The sequence below is a fragment of the Neoarius graeffei genome, chromosome 6, assembly GCF_027579695.1.
Source record: "Neoarius graeffei isolate fNeoGra1 chromosome 6, fNeoGra1.pri, whole genome shotgun sequence".
NCBI classification, from domain to species: Eukaryota; Metazoa; Chordata; class Actinopteri; order Siluriformes; family Ariidae; genus Neoarius; species Neoarius graeffei.
Window position 1 is genome coordinate 11,671,229 of NC_083574.1, and position 18,038 is coordinate 11,689,266.

Here is an 18,038-nt window from a genome sequence, read left to right on the forward strand (position 1 = left end):
TTGAGTAGACTTTTTATTTCGTCCTCGGTTGGTTCAGCAACATGCTCTGGCATTTAGTTTTTCTCTACCCACGGGATATGAGCTAGTAGAGTAGTCCATCAGAGCGTACGATTGCTCATATCCAGTGAATGTGGACAGAAGAATTAAAGAGAGCTGGACTGTAAGTAACAAGAACTTCAGTGTATATACAGTACTGTGCAAAAGTCTAAGGCACGTGTAAAGAAATGCTCCGGACCAAAAATGGCCTAAAAAATAATGAAAATGTTTTAATATTTAAAACAAAAAAATACTATATAAACAGTAAGCCATAATAAATGAATATAAAGTTGATATTTGGTGCGTTAAAAAAAAAAAAATTAGTCTCGGGTCCAATGAGTGCCGTTTTATGCGGAAATGAGCTGGAGGTTTTACTGAGCATCTTACAGAATATGCTCTTATGGAATATGCTGCTCAGACACATTACAAGCTTTTTTTTTCCCCCCCTCTTCCTCTCTAACATTTAATTTTGTGCTGGAAAACGAACGTTTGAACTCTAAAATGTTTTTGTACTGACTCGATAATTTAGAAGTCAGAAAATACAAAAAGTTTGTATTGGGGGGAAAAAAAAAAGGGTGCCGAAGACTTTCACAGTACCGTAGATTAATCATCAATTAAATATTTACACTTAAGGGATCCATAGCCTTTGCTTATTCTGTAACCGTGTTGATGCAGGTCCTAGCAGGAGAAAACAACATGCAACATACTACGTATGATCCCTGCTTGACTTTTTTCCGCCATGTCCAGATGGGATGTGGGTATCCCACGGATTTGCAGTACAAGAGGGCGTTTTCTCCTTCTTTTTTATTCTCGCTTCGCTTGTGACCAGTGATTTCAGGAGCCGCTGAACGGAAGAGAGAGAGAGAGAGAGAGAGAGGAAAAAACCCACACAAGATATTAAAATTATGCATTAATTAAAAATAGGTTTCACTGTATATATATATATATATATATATATATATATATATATATATATATATATATATATAGTCATTTATATTTAATCTTTTTTTCTTTGCAGTATGGATTTTAACATTTTATTAAACATGACCAGTTCTTTTAAAGATTTACAGTATTTTATTTGTAATACACATTTATTTGTTTGACAGAAAGCAGTTTTAGTAATAGGCCAACATGCGTGACTGAATTTTAATCCTGAGACATGGAATGATCTCGATTCAAAAATCAAAACCCGTACATGTGCTTCGAATCAGGCTCTCGTTCTCCATGTACGCTTGCTCATGAGCCATTTTACGCTGACGTGCTGAGTCAGTAGCTTCTCGGTAGATGCCAAAAGTTAGGCATTAGCCGCTCCCGATGCTTAAAATCTGTCGAGTCTACCGTTTTGGCCATATCTCTTCTTAAACACTGCTCCACCATGGACAGGTCGCTGCCACAGCCTTTTTTATTTTTATTTTTTATTGCTAATCCTTAAAAAAGTTACCGTAATTCCTTCCGTGCAATTAAGCAGGATCAGGAAGAGACCTGGAGCGAGTGTTTATTACTGTGAACACGGAGGACGGCCCAGGCGTGGCCTGGGACACAGACGACATCACTGCTCTCTAATTATGGTGCACACGTGCCATCTGAGGATTGTGTGTGTGCGTTGGGGGTTGGAGTAGGAGCTTAGTTGGGCATTATCCTCACACGCTTCTCCCCTGGCAGGTAGTAAATCGCCTCCTCTCTAAACAGATAGGACTTTCAATGCTGTTCGATGCCATTCTGGCCTGCTTCCAAACCCTGACTCCGAACGGAAGTGTGCCTTTACTCATGCAGTCACTGATGGAAAGAGACGGGTAACAGCGCAGATACAACGCGTGCTATTTGGAAGGAAACCTCATCTGTTTTTTGTTTGGCCTAAAAAAAAAAGTATGTAACCTATACTAAAAGGAAATGAGTGAACATACTGGTGGCAACTGCATTCACAAGCCGATAATGGATTTATAATGAAGAGAGGATCAGCAACACTTTTCGAACCAGCCATATGGATGAATTTCATAATATTATACGAAAGCATGTTTCTAATTAGTTTTGCGCTTTTAACTTGTATAATTAAGAGGAAGAAAAATAATGATTCTAGATCACACACACACACAAAACCTCTACTATGGTGTGCAACAAATCAAATTCGACTGGAATGTACTGATGAATTTTCTCACTGTCAGCCCGTAACGCACGCAGGAGCAGATTATCATCGTGAACAATAAACTCTTGCCATTAGAAGCGGCTGGGACTGGATTCAGGCCTTAATCCCACCCCAGCACACAAGCCTCCATCTGTTCCCTCAGAGCTGAGAGCTGGAGAGAGAGGTGCCAAGGACATGAGAGCCTGGGGGTGGAGCGTGAGATGGAAAGGAGCACAGCATACCTTCCTGCTTTCCTATCTCAACTGATTTTTGGCTGGATGATGATGATGATGATAGACAGACTCACCCTTAATTGTGATATACATCCAAGACAGATCATAATATATATATCACAGTACAGTTTTTTTCCCCCCCCTGCAAGAAATTATATTATTGTCCTGGTGGGAAGCTTTGTACTAAAATGACTTAAAAATACTGAACAGCGATGCAGTTTGAGAATGAGTAATGGTCTGAACTGTGGACATTAACTTCAGGTTCCCACGGCCGTCTTAGATTCATAAGCACTTATCTTTCCTATTACCGGTAGTTTCATTCTAGTTAAACAGTAGAAACCAAATACTGTAATATCCATTGAGATGCATATTTTATTCTATCCACATTCACTGGATATGAGCGATCGCAGGCTCTGATTGGCTACTCTACTATAACGTGACCAGACGTCCCGGTTTGACCTAGTCTGGCTAACGCGACTTCAAAGCTCTGCGAGCATTTGGTCTGGCAAAGATATTCAGCCCAACCGTTTCCCAAAGCGCGTGGTTGACCCGCCTCCCTGAATTGCCTCAGTTTGCTACTGGTCGAAGCCAGAAAAGGCTGTGACGAAGCTTAAACCAATCACATCACTCTTTCCTCTGACGTATGTGACGCGACGGAAACTGCTTGAGTAACAGGAAGAAGATAAATACCTCCAGGGCTGCTCTTTGCTCCGTTTTCAATGAGAACTTCCCGTTGAATGCTTTCAATACAGCATCTACCGCTGTGTCAAAGGCTTGCCGCTGCTCCATGTTCGTAATGTTTCTAGTGAATGAAGCGCTTCCGGCATAGATTCTGTCAACAATCTATGGCTTCCGGTCGCAGTTCTACTACGTCACTGCCTTGAACACGCCTCTACCCAGGGCCGTTGGAGATGCTCAAAGTTGATTGGCTCCCGATTTTTCGGGAGCTTGGAAGAGCTGGAGATAGCTTGCCTTGCCAGACTAAGTTCGCAACAGGCCCTCGTGTTGCGTCACACTTAGGATGGGCGGGCCCAGGCTAGGTTTGACCGGGACAGTCCCGATTTTGAGTTGCATGTCCCCAGTCCCGACAAAGGTCCGTCGGGACGCTGAAATGTCCCGGTTTACACCAAAGACTAACAAACTGTCCCGGTTACAGCGATCATACATAGCCAACGAGATGTCAATAAAACTTCTAGCAATTCAGCATCAATGAGCGTGTGTGCGCAGTCAACCTTACAATGTATCTATTTGTACAGTATTGCAATATAGAGGCCGCGTTATAACGTTTTTTTGCGCTAGCGGCTGTCAACTACTACGCGACAATGCCGCACGGACGAGCGCTGGGCGGAGACGTTCGCGCACTTCAAGAGTAGGGAGATTCCTTACAGCAATGTCAGCCAGCTTTGCCAGTTTGCCATGTGCCTACCTGGCGCCAATGCTCCAGTTGAGTGAATATTTTCACTCATGAGCAACACCTGGACTGACAAGAGGAATCGCATGACCGTGCCTACTCTCGAAGCCTTGCTCATTACCGGGGCTAATTTCGACGATACGTGCTCGCGGTTTCACAGCAGGCTCTCGGGCAATAAAGCGCCACTGGAGCAAATTCACTCATCATGTAAATATACAGTATGCAATAAAATGGCATCTTCTTTAGGGTGGGTGGGTTGTGTTTCTGAAACACTTTTTGTTGTCTTTCATTCGTTTCATCTGTCTTTAATCTGTATCACAGATTGTCTTGACTTGTTTGATGCTGTTGTCAACTCAGGGTTCACGTTTTCAAAATAGTGAATAGCCGACACTGGTTAAGATTAAACAGAGGCATTTTGGGTAAAGGTTCGGAGGTGACAACGATTAGGCTCATGCGCTTGTTGCTGTTACAATGCATAGCCTATTGTTTAAAAAAAAAAGTTCATCGCATAAAATGTTGATGTTAATATACAAGCAATGCATTTTCTTGGCGTTTTCACAAAGGTGAAATAAATCACATCTGTTGTCTGATTTTCTTACTTTAACTGAATTATGATAGAAGTACATGTAGATAACAAGAAAATACTTGATTATGTAGTGAGCTTCTACAAAACGATAAAAGCACCCGTCTGAGCCGGCGCATGTTTACATCAAAACGCGTGTGCGTGCACGAGTATCACGGTCACGCGCAAAGTGTCCCGGTTTTAGACTCGGGAAATCTGGTCACCCTACTCTACTACTAGGTTATCAGCTCATATACCATGAGTAGAGAAAAACAAAATGGTGGAGCACACCAAGTCAGATGTGCTCCATGACCTTTTCCTATTGCCCCCCCCCAATATCTCCTGTTCCACACTCCAGCCCAGTTGGTGGCGGTAATGCATCTTTAAGTTGGTTTGCCAATCGCCAAAAAACCCTAAACAACCATAAAATGGTGGCGTGTGTTGCTAAACCAACCGAGGATGAAATAAACTCTTCTCGAAAACAAACCCCCCTCCCAAAAAAAAAACAAAAAAAGCAGCAAATTATGGAATGAAAGTGTCTGATGGTAAGAATGTTGTTTTTTTGTTTGTTTGTTTTTCTTCAAGCATTATCATCATTTTTCACAAACTGTTCCTGTCATTTCGCCGGCTTGTTTACATCCTAAGCAGAAAATATTTTGTCGGACGTTTTGTATAAAAGTCTTGATTTATCGAATTTGCAAAAAAAAAAAAGCTCCGTTTTTCAAAATCCAGTGAATGTTGAAAGAATAAACAGTTATTCCAATCAATCTCGTCGTGCATAGTACATCAGCTCATGTACGACTCGATTTCGTGAAATAACTGTTCATAAATATCTATGGATTGATTTAATTCTTTTGTTTGCACTAGTAATGAATTATAAACACTGTCGGTGACTAGAAAGCTAAAATTTATCTCAAGTCTGTGAAGCAAAGCTGCGTTAAAAATACTGAAATTAAATTCTTTAGAAGCAAGGAGGAATAAAACATGACATGAAATTAATCAATTAGGTCGTGCAATGCAGATATTAAAAGAGAACTGAAGGCAATTTTTTTTTAATCAAAATTCTATTTCTCATTTTATTAAAATGCATTTTTGATCGCCATTTTGTCACTGCTATAGCAAGTTATGAGTGTTTGAAATATGCTCTGTAATATATCAGTCCATATGTCAAAGTGACGGCCGTAAACGAGATTCGTTGAGACCTGTGTGAGACATCGTAGGACGGAAGTAAAACGTACAGCGGAAATCAGGGCTTTGAACCGGTTCAAGGAACAAAAACGAAAACCGGGAACTTTTTCTATTTCACATGGAACAGAAACGAAACCAGAAACTTTATTATTTTTTATGTTCCGGAACAGAAACGCTTATTAAAAATAATGGTAACCGGTTAATACCGGTTTTTATTTCATTCCTCAAAGTTTCCGTAGCCTACAAATAAAAAAAAAGTCATTCTTCTCCTGCGCAAGTTTCTATGACCCGCTGGGGTTCACTTCCTGTGTGACGTTCGCTGACTGAATGGAGAGCACGGGAGGGTGGACTACTATCACGTCTCCACATCTTAAATAAGAGGTAAATATTGCAGTCTATCGTTATTCAAAAACGTCAATTTCAAACACGATATCAATATATTTGTCCACGTTACTGAGAGGCTCGTGGACATTAAATGACGTTAACCTCTGTTAGCCTATCGATGCATAGGGCCTGACTAGCCTTTGGTAACACACTAAACGAATTCTCTTTCATTTTTGGCACTTTTTCTGTTTGTGTAGATGGGAAGACATACTGAGAATCCAAATCGCCAACATTTGAAATAATAATTGTTTTGAATTATTTCTTGTCTTATTTAATGAAGGTTGTAATAGAATTAGCCTACATTTAGCTTAAGCTGGATGAGACAGAGACATAATTTTATAGCCATTTGTTAAACAGCTGACAGGGAACGTAATTAACCGTTCCGGGAACGAAATTTTTTTGTTCTAACCGGTTCGGGAACGTCTATTTAATGGTGGAACCCAAAACCGGAAACGTTAAAATTCCGTTTCTGTTCGGAACGAACCAATAGGAAAAAAATTCTGGTTCAAAGCCCTGGCGGAAATCAAAGCGACCGACATCTGCCAACGTTGTCAAAAGACGCGCACGCCCTCTTTCGAATGCTGATGTAATCAAGCCGGAAGTTTTGTTTGTTTTGATAGCAAATCAGGAAAGTTTGAAAAAAGTAGGCAGTAATCGCTATTTAAACTCGTTTTTGTGCAATATTTCGTTTGGGAAACAGTTTTCAAAATGGTGGCGCTGACAATTCATGTTTCGAAGTCTCGCACAAGTCTCATGAAGATCGCGCGGATAAGTGACGCCTGCCGTGGACCAAACGAACTAAATTCAACATGGCTAAAAACCGAACAGGCCGATAAGTAGAATATTGAATTGCAATTAGTTGCCAATATGAGTTACGATATAAGGTTACTAAAACCGAAAACGTAATTGAATAACATGTTAAGAAATAAAGCAAGTTATGATTGCAAGTTAAGAATGATGTGAGCGTTCTTTTATAGTGTACTTTTTTTTTTTTAACCTTTATACACAGCCTTGCCAAAAAAAAAAAGTTGTCGTCATTTGGATTTAAATAAGCAAATACATAAGAGCCTTTGGCTGAATAATCACTGCAGTAATTAATCTGTTACAGCTAGCTACAATTCTTTGAACCCTAACTGATGCAGTGAGTAGCTTCTTATTTCTTATCCAACCATGTCGTACCCCCAAGACGTATCCTGTGCTCTTGGAAAAGAGGTTACTGTGTTTTAGAAGACTCAAATTATTGACCTGCACCAAGCAAAGAAAATTCTTTGCTTGATGCAGGTCAAGCAAAGAAGAGCTTGGGAATTAAGCTAAGAGAGAAGAGACTGAGATGGTACCGGTATGGGCACATCCTGAGAAGAGATGCAGAGCATGTTGGAAGGAGAATGTTGAAGATGGAGCTGCCAGGCACACGAAAACGAGGAAGGCCAAAGAGGAGATACATGGATGTGGTGAGAGAGGACATGAAAGTGGCAGGTGTGGTAGAGAAGGATGCGGAAGACAGGGAGCAGCCAAAAGATGATGATGATGATCGAGCAAAGAAAACAACTAAGGAGATTGCTGAGATTACTGGAATTGGGTTAAGAACTGTCCGATGCATTATTAAACCCTGGAAGGATAGTGGTTAACCGAAGGCTTCAGGATGAAATGTGGTTGGAAAAAGATCCTGACTGACCATGATCAGAGATCACCGAAATGCTTGAAGTTGAATCGTTTTTATATATATATATATATATATATATATATATATATATATATATATATATATATATATAAAAAACCAACAGTAGAACTCACAGCTGTGAAATTAAGAGCATCTCCACACTCACAATGCGAAAATAACTCACAGGATTGGGACCAAACAGCTGTGTGGCCATAAGAAAACCACTTGTTGGTGAAGCTAATCTGAAGAAAAGGCTTCGATTTGCTAAGGAGCATAAAGATTGGATTGTGGAGCAATGGAAAAAGGTCATGTGGTTTGATGAATCCAGATTGACCCTATTCGTGAGTGATGGGTGTCAGGGTAAGAAGGGAAGCACATGAAGCGATGCGCCCATCATGCATAGTGTCCACTATACAAGCCTCTGGAGGCAGTGTTATGATCTGGGGTTGCCTCAGTTGGTCAGGTCAAGTCTCAGCAACATTAGAGGGCAATAAAATGAAGTCGGCTGACAACCTGAATGACCAGGTTATCTCATCAATGGATTTTTTTTCCTTCTCTGATGGCACGGGCATAAAATTCAGGTTCAGATTGGTTCAGGGAGCATGAGGAATCATTTTCACACATGAATTGGCCACCACAGAGTCCTGACCTTAACCTCAGTGAAAGTCTTTGGGATGCTGGAGAAGATTTTACGGAGCGGTTCGAGTCTCCTGTTCGCAAGCCAAGATCACGGAGAAAATTGACGCAACTCTGGATGGAAATCAATGTGGTGATACGGTTGTTGAAACAGTGTCACGGTGAATATATGTGCCACAAAGCTAAAGGTAGTCCAACGAAATATTAGCGTGCGCAACTTTCTTTTGGCCGGGCAGTGTGGTTACATTTAATGTTGTACAACCCTGATTCCAAAACAGTTGGGACAAAGTACAGATTGTAAATAAAAATGGAATGCAATGATGTGGAAGTTTCAAAATTCCATATTTTATTCAGAATAGAACATAGATGACATATCAAATGTTTAAACTGAGAAAATGTATCATTTAAAGAGAAAAATTAGGTGATTTTAAAATTTCATGACAACAACACATCTCAAAAAAGTTGGGGCAAGGCCATGTTTACCACTGTGAGACATCCCCTTTTCTCTTTACAACAGTCTGTAAACGTCTGGGGACTCAGGAGACAAGTTGCTCAAGTTTAGGGATAGGAATGTTAACCCATTCTTGTCGAATGTAGGATTCTAGTTGCTCAACTGTCTTAGGTCTTTTTTGTCGTATCTTCCGTTTTATGATGCACCAAATGTTTTCTATGGGTGAAAGATCTGGACTGCAGGCTGGCCAGTTCAGTACCCGGACCCTTCTTCTACGCAGCCATGATGCTGTAATTGATGCAGTATGTGGTTTGGCATTGTCATGTTGGAAAATGCAAGGTCTTCCCTGAAAGAGACGTCGTCTGGATGGGAGCATATGTTGCTCTAGAGCCTGGATATACCTTTCAGCATTGATGGTGTCTTTCCAGATGTGTAAGCTGCCCATGCCACACGCACTAATGCAACCCCATACCATCAGAGATGCAGGCTTCTGAACTGAGCGCTGATAACAACTTGGGTCGTCCTTCTCCTCTTTAGTCCGAATGACACGGCGTCCCTGATTTCCATAAAGAACTTCAAATTTTGATTCGTCTGACCACAGAACAGTTTTCCACTTTGCCACAGTCCATTTTAAATGAGCCTTGGCCCAGAGAAGACGCCTGCGCTTCTGGATCATGTTTAGATACGGCTTCTTCTTTGAACTATAGAGTTTTAGCTGGCAACGGCGGATGGCACGGTGAATTGTGTTCACAGATAATGTTCTCTGGAAATATTCCTGAGCCCATTTTGTGATTTCCAATACAGAAGCATGCCTGTATGTGATGCAGTGCCGTCTAAGGGCCCGAAGATCACGGGCACCCAGTATGGTTTTCCGGCCTTGACCCTTACGCACAGAGATTCTTCCAGAGTCTCTGAATCTTTTGATGATATTATGCACTGTAGATGATGATATGTTCAAACTCTTTGCAATTTTACACTGTCGAACTCCTTTCTGATATTGCTCCACTATTTGTCGGCGCAGAATTAGGGGGATTGGTGATCCTCTTCCCATCTTTACTTCTGAGAGCTGCTGCCACTCCAAGATGCTCTTTTTATACCCAGTCATGTTAATGACCTATTGCCAATTGACCTAATGAGTTGCAATTTGGTCCTCCAGCTGTTCCTTTTTTGTACCTTTAACTTTTCCAGCCTCTTATTGCCCCTGTCCCAACTTTTTTTTAGATGTGTTGCTGTCATGAAATTTCAAATGAGCCAATATTTGGCATGAAATTTCAAAATGTCTCACTTTCGACATTTGATATGTTGTCTATGTTCTATTGTGAATACAATATCAGTTTTTGAGATTTGTAAATTATTGCATTCCGTTTTTATTTACAATTTGTACTTTGTCCCAACTTTTTTGGAATCGGGGTTGTAGAACATCTGAGAAAACGGTGTAGTTCATTAGAGGAAGATGGAAATGTTTTTGGGAAAATGGCTTTGGTTAAACTAGATGCGAGTAAACATTATTTCATGGAAAAAAAAAAAAAAGGTTTCCAATGTAAAACTTGACTGCCGTCAGATCTCTTTTTTTTTTTTTCTTCCTTGTACTGTGTAGTTGTATCTTGTACAGCAAGGAGATGGTGCATGGAACAAGGAAGGCGACGCATGGTGCAGTGCATCTGTCCTGTCACATGACAGGCTGAGAGTGGGAAAGTCAGAGCTGAGTGGACAACAGCATCATCCCATTATGCAACCAAGCAATGTTTAAAACAGACCTGCCAGAACAGACCGGGCATGCTCAGTGCACATGACGGCGGTGTCAAAACAAATTGGCTTAAGTGAGGAGGATCTCACGGGTCTGTGGCTACAGGGGGTGATTCTTTCCTGCCCGAGCTGGACTGGAAAGCAGCATAGGTCTCATGTAGTTAGCACGCTTGGCTTGAATTGTATTCTGGATGCGAAAGATTAAGAATGTGTTTTCTAGATTATAGATGGAATAACATCAAGGCTCGGGGTTTTTTTTTTTTTCATTTTAAATATTACACAATTCAGATTGTTGACATGGAAATTGATTGCTGATGATAAACGGTACTAGATATAACAACAACTAGGAGTATTTATAATAATATTTGATCATTCTTAGATATTTAACAGTTATTCTACGAAATAGGGTCGTGCATGAGCTGATAGCCACTATAAGCCACGTACGACGAGATTGAGTGGAATAGCTGTTTTATTCTATCAATATTGACTGGATTTTAAGAAACGGAGCATTTTTTTTTTTTTGCAGATTTGATTTGATAAATAAAAACTTTACACAAACCGTCTGACAAAATCATTTCCGCTTAGAATGTAAACAAACCGGCGAAATGACAGGAGCAATTTGTGAAAAATGCAATAGTAATAATTATTGGGGGTGGGGGGGTGTACATTGTTATGATCAAATACTTTTATTCCATATTTTTTGGTTTTCTTCTTCTTTAGGGTTTTTTTTAGCGGTTGGCACACCAGCTTAAAGGTGCACTACTGCCACTGACTGGGCTGGAGCGTGGAAAAGGCGATATTGGGGGGGGGCACACTACATAGGGGTGTTCACACGGCAACTTTTATTCCGGTGTAGCACCGGGGCTGCCCCGGTAGAGCGTTCACACGGTACAAAGTTATACCGGTGTAGCCCATATCTGTGAAGATACTCAGTCATCCAGGTACATAGTAATCTGTGGTTGGTAGAAGAAAGCAACTGGACTTGCTTGAAAAGTCTTGAAGACGTTTCGCCTCTCGTCCGAAAGGCATCCTCAGTTCTGTCTGTCATCATAGAATCCGAATCAGAATGCTGATGGCTGCATTGTAGGTGGCTGATAGATGTCATAGACACCCACCTCTGTTCAGTGATGGCCGTTCCAAGTTGACAAAAATGAACGATCCTCTCTGGCTAAGATGTCTGCCAGTTTTCTGGAAGTCCTCTCATACTCCTGCACCAGTCGAAGGGAACTCATCCCAAAGTGCGTAGAAACATATCTATTAGACAGACAGAACTGAGGATGCCTTTCGGACGAGAGGCGAAACGTCTTCAAGACTTTTCAAGCAAGTCCAGTTGCTCTCTTCTACCAACCACAGATTACCGGTGTTGCCCCTGAAAGCTGCTTAAACCGGTGCAAATCTAACCCTGCTCGGGAGGTGGTTTAAGAAATTTACTCCGGAGTAAATGCTAGTTTGCGGGGCAGCACCGATATAAAACGGGACGTCTGAACGCTACGGGGTAGTAGACTCGGTACGCGTGAGGAGAGTTGATTACATACAGGCATTGCATAATTTGCATCCTGGTATTTTGCGCTTCCAAAATGGCGAATATCAACAACAACAGAACTGCACGTCTTCCATGGTTGCCAGATTGGGCGGTTTTAAGTGCATTTTGGCGGATTTGAACATATTTTGGGCTGGAAACCGTCAGCAGTATCTGGCAACACTGGTGTCTTCATCCACGTTGTTTTCCCGGCGCTTGGTGATGCCATGACAACTGGGAAAAGGAAGTACATTTTCACATTATTACTATCGTATAGCACGGTCGCAAAAACTGCCGTGTGACCGCAAGTGGGGCTGCACCGGTGCTAACACGCGTCTCTCTAGTAAGCAGGTTTGTGACGTGTGAACGCTCCACAAAATTTACACCGGTGTAAGATATATCGCAACAAAATACATCGGTGCAGCATCGATGCAAATATGTGCCGTGTGAACACCCCTCATGCTTTTAGCCATTTCTGTTTCTTTTAAATACTCGATAATTTTTGAGGTTTTTTCCAAGTAGAGAGTGTTCATTTCGTCCTCGGTTGGTTCAGCAACACGCTCCGCCATTTTATTTTTCTCTACTCACAGTATAAGAGCTGATATCCAAGTAGTAGAGTAGCCAATCAAAGCACACCAGTGAGCGTGGATGGAATATTCACAACAATTAATTGAAAACTGAATGAATTGGTGACGTGTGTAATTATTATCCATACAGGACACTTTTTCGATGGAATAAAAACATGCATTCTGGTTTGGTTTGCTAGCATGCAATATTGTTAGCATGTCGCTTATCCTACGTGTAGTAAAGATGTGTTGAACACCCGAAAGGAATGTGTATGTATAACAATAATAATAATTAGCATCGGTTGACTTTTTTCATGGTATATCATATATTCTATTCAGCTCCTCGTCTTCCGACTCGTTCAATATCATGCTAGCTGAATGGAATATACCTGATATACCACTCAATACGAGTCAATATTATTGAAATATTCTCTGAGTAATTTGGCTCTTTGTGTCACTGCGAATTGCAGACTCTTCCACGTGAACGACAGGCTTTATCCAGAGGCCACTTTTCATCATCTCATTGGAGGAAACTAATGAGACTTGAGCTCTCCACTGTTATGTCTGCACTATTTCACTCACAGCTCAGCTTTTGTGTCTCAATGTCTGGATTTATGGCTGCGCTGAACAGCTCTCGTTTTGCTTTTTTCCACATACTGAGCTATCGAGCGGATTTGCAGTAGAACTCTCTACTGTATCAATGTTTTTATATTTTGTACTTTATGATCCTGTCACTGTATGGCATAATGCTGATATTTGTAGACACTGAGCATCGACTAATCCTGCACTATTGGACCATGTCAGACGGCCAAGACGCGCTGCCATAATGGAAAGATGTCTATCCGTTTCGCTGTTGGACACGCAGTAAAACACAACAGGGCGGTATAACGCTACCTGACTCGAAGTGGAGTTCTTACCGCCGCAAATTTGATTATTTTCTACAATAACAACGCGTTCTTACCTCATAAGAGTTTGGATGTTCTCCGCGTGGGTTTCCTCCGGGTGCTCCGGTTTCCCCCACAGTCCAAAGACATGCAGGTTAGGTTAACTGGTGACTCTAAATTGACCGTAGGTGTGAATGTGAGTGTGAATGGTTGTCTGTGTCTATGTGTCAGCCCTGTGATGACCTGGCGACTTGTCCAGGGTGTACCCCGCCTTTCGCCCGTAGTCAGCTGGGATAGGCTCCAGCTTGCCCGAGACCCTGTAGAGCAGGATAAAGCGGCTAGAGATAATGAGATGAGATGTCGTAAGTTTTATGTTGTGGGTTGTTGACAAAACAAGTTAATTCCTGTGATCACTTGTATTAGAGCAGATGTTCTGTAGCGCCTCGTTGGCCATCAGCTCATGTACGACGAGACTGAGTGGAATAACTGTTTTATTCTATCCACATTCACTGGATTTTCAGAAACGGAGCATTTTTTTTTTTCAAATTCGATAAATAAAAACTTTATACAAAATGTCTGAATCATTTCCGCTTAGGCGGACTTCTTAAAAACCCATCGATGGCTAGCCTGGCAAGCCAGACTAAATGTGAATATTTAGTCTGGCCTCGCTCGTAGACATTTCCGAAGGGGGTAGGAGGAACAACCCGCTGTCTTTCAAACTGTCTCTGTGCGTATAGGCCAACGCTCTGACCAATCAGCGCAACAGTGACTGTGACATAGTCAGAGCGACAGAAAGCAGTGGGGGAGGCCTTGAAATAAATAATTTTTCAAAATGCGTATTAATTAATAAACAGGTTCTAGATATTAAGAAGTTTGGAGATAATGACCACAAGTTTGGAGTCTGTACCACATACACTCATTTTTTTTCCAAGTGTTTTTCAAGGGTTTGCTTAAACTGTTTTTGAGAGTTTTTATTTAGTGGTGTTTGGTGAAATAATTTCCCTTAAATTTAAAATAACGGGAAAATAAGAAACAATCAAAAAGTAATGTTTCAAAGCTGTTTATTAATTCTTCGTACTGCACAAACTAGCCCCATCCTTTTGGCTACGAGCAGAGCCAGCTGGTAGATCAGACTTTTGCCATAGCCGGTCGGCAAAACAGCGAAAACGTCCTTCTTGAAAAGGAATGAGCGGAGAGCCTCTTCCTGCTCATGTTTCAACGAAAACTCCAAGTCTAACTCTTCTAAAACTGATTCCAAAGCAGAGTCAAACGCGCGCTGTTCACTAGCCGTAGCCATCTTTCCTGTTGTGCTTTCTCCAGCGTCGCGCAGCTTTGTCGTCACTCCTGCAAAAGCCCGCCCAAAGAATCCAAACAAAAACCTTGCGTTGTGATTGGCGGGCACGATTTGATGCCCGGGGTGTTTTGTTTATATGGTGCGAGGCTAGACCCACTCGCTAGGCAAAAATATTTTTGGCCGCTAGGCGGGTGGATCTAGTTTACTAGGCTAATCGATGGCTGCACGAATTGACTTTAGCGTTTTGTTTTTTTTTTTTTGTAGAAAATGCCGTCTTGCTGAGGTATCGACGTTTATAGCTTCAGACGTTTATTTAATTCTTCCTTGGACGTTTCAGTTCTGTAATTTTCAAACAACTTTGAGCTTTTGAACCAGTCAAAAAAAAAAAAACTTCAAGTTTTAATGCTTAAAGATGAATGCAAACAAACCAGCGAAATGATTTTGCGAAAAATGCTATAATAATTCTTGAAAAAAAAAAAAAAGATACGTTCTTACCATCAAATACTTTCAATACATATTTTGTTGCTTTTCTTTTTTGTATATGGGTTTTGTTTTCGAGTCGAGTTTTTATTTCGTCCTCGGTTGGTTCAGCAACACGCGCCGCCATTTTGTTTTTCTCTACTCACGGTATATGAGCTGATATCCTAGTGATAGAGTAGCTGATCAGAGCGTGCGATTGCTCGTATCCAGTGAATGTGGATAGAATTAAAACGGTTGTTCCCTTACCACTGTCTTTTTCTCTTTCCTGATGTTAATCTGTACTGAAAAACTGCAAACCTCTCTGTACTGTAGACTTTTCATATCGGAAAACTTATAGCTTTATTTCGGACTGTTAGAAAGCACGGTCCTTGGAGACTCCATTTAAAAACGTGAAATAAATGTTTCCTCTCGGAAAACTTCACTTGCCGATGATGATGTACGGTATTTAAACACTAAAGCATAAATTCATGCGGCATTATACACTCACTGGCCGCTTTAATAGGGACTTGTTCTTGATTCTAACACTACATTCAGACTGCACCCTGAAACGACCCATATCCGATTTTTTTGCCCATATGTGACCTGTATCCGATTTGTTATTGACAATCTGAACGACACAGATCCGATTTTTTTCACATGCGACCCAGGTCGCTTGGATATGTGGTCCTAATTCCGATGCATATCCGTTATTTTCACATGCGACTGCAGTCTGACCGGACAGGTCGCATTCATGCGACCTACACGTCATCAGTAAGAGACAAACGTCACTGTTCTGCGTTGGCTAATCCCGCCTCTTTGGTGGAAAACAACAACATTTGTACAGTTTTCAGAATTTAAATAGACTTTTATAGAATTGATCAAGCTAATGGTGGATTTGGTAGGGACCTGGATGTTGATCTGTTAGCCTGATTAAATAAAACAGTTTCTATAACTGATTTATAACTTAAACCATCCTGTATTACAAGATTATAAGATTGTTCTGGAAATTTCCAGTAATTTGACACCTTCGGTCTCATTAGTCTGCTGCCCACATTAATCAGATTATTGTGTGAGTTCCGCCGCCGCCACAAAAACCACATCGCCAGGTCTCGCCTCATCTCCATAGCAAACTGCACTGGTGTTTCTGCACCTTGAGCCAGCGCTGAGAGAAGTTGCAGAATTCAGCTGGCTATAAACAATCTAAATAAATATTTATAAAAATGTAGAAAAAGTTTATTAATATGACGAAATAAATATGTGCAAATTATTAAGCCTGAATTAAGAGTTTGGTAATACAGCGGCCGTATCCCAAATGACTGCCTACTGAAGCTCGAGTGCACTATATAGAGTTTAAAAATCCATTACTTCCTAGTAACATGTCGTGCACTTATATAGAAATTAGAGAGACATTTAGGAGTCAACCCTCGTTACCAGGCTACACGTTTTCATTTCAGTTCAGAAACAAAAACACACACGAGACCTCACACTTTAACCAGATAATTAAACAAATAAACAAACAAAAAAGAAATCATTAAACTTGAAGAGTGCGCTTTTTTTCGTTTACGTATTACGTAGATGTGCTTATTACGTGTCAATTTGCGCATGCGGGACACTTTTGGGTCGTTTTCCGTTCATATTGGAGATCGCATACAAGTCTCATATAATTGGTAATGTGAACGGCCTAACAAAAAAATCGGATTTCACAACAAATCGGATATGGGTCGTTTCAGGTTGCAGTCTGAACGTAGTGTAAGATTCCTGTTCTTGGCTGCAGGACTGGAACCCAATGTGTTGTTCTGCTGTTGCATGCTGAGATGCTTTTCTGCTCACCACGGTTGTTATGAGTTACTATATCCTTCCTGGCAGCTCGAACTGCTCAATCTGGCCATTTTCCTCTGACCTCTCTCATCAACAAGGCGTTTGTTTCCACCCACAGAACTGTCGCTCACTCAACTCGATGTTTTTTGTTTTTCGCACCATTCTGTGTAAACTCCAGGAGATCAGCAGTTTCTGAAATACTCAAACCAGTCCATCTGGCTCAAACCAACACCCATGCCACAGTGAAAGAAAGTCACACTTTGAGATCACAATTTTTCCCCATTCTGATGTTTGAACGTTGTGAACATTTAACTGAAGCTCTTGATTTGTATCTGCGTGATTTTATGCACTGTGCTGCTGTCAAGAGCTTGGGAATTCCTAATAAAGTGGCCGGTGAGTATATTTATTTGTACAAACGTCTTACCTTTGACTTCAATGGATGCGTTGGCATTGGGGGCCTTGTGGAAAGTGTACACACACATGTACTCTCCTGCGTCTTCCGCTCTTGGTTTTTCGAGTCTATTACAAAAAAATAAAGGATAATTAATGTTAAGTTGATTTTAAATGGAGTTATACCAGCGACACTTTCCACTCTCTTCTTGGGATATGATCATACAGTCCACCAAAGTAGAGCCATTATGTGTTTGCACTATACAGTGTCTTGCAAAAGTATTCATCCCCCTTGGTGTTTGTCCTGTTTTGTCGCATTACAAGCTGGAATTAAAATGGATTTTTGGAGGGTTAGCACCATTTGATTTACACAACATGCCTACCACTTTAAAAGGTGTAATTTTTTTTTTTAAATTGTGATACAAACAATAATTAAGATGAGCAAAAAAAAAGAAAAAGAAATTTGGAGTGTGTATAGGTATTCATCCCCTTTCTTATGCAACCCCTAAATAAGAGCTGGTCCAAACAATTCATTTCATAAGTCACATAATTAGTTGATTAAGATCCACCTGTGCGCAATCAAAGTGTCACATGATCTGTCACATGATGTCTGTATAAAATCAACCTGTTCTGGAAGGACCCTGACTCTGCAACACTACCAAGCAAGCAACAT

At 41.0% G+C, this 18,038-nt stretch overlaps 1 protein-coding gene across 1 annotated transcript in view; it reads right to left on the reverse strand.

Moving 5' to 3' along the window:
* nptnb (neuroplastin b) overlaps window positions 1–18,038 on the reverse strand; it is a 130,660-nt gene that overhangs the window by 58,129 nt on the left and 54,493 nt on the right. Inside the window, 2 exon segments of the mRNA XM_060923326.1 lie at window positions 744–880; window positions 17,400–17,494. Of these exon segments, the coding sequence (XP_060779309.1) occupies window positions 744–880; window positions 17,400–17,494 (232 nt within the window).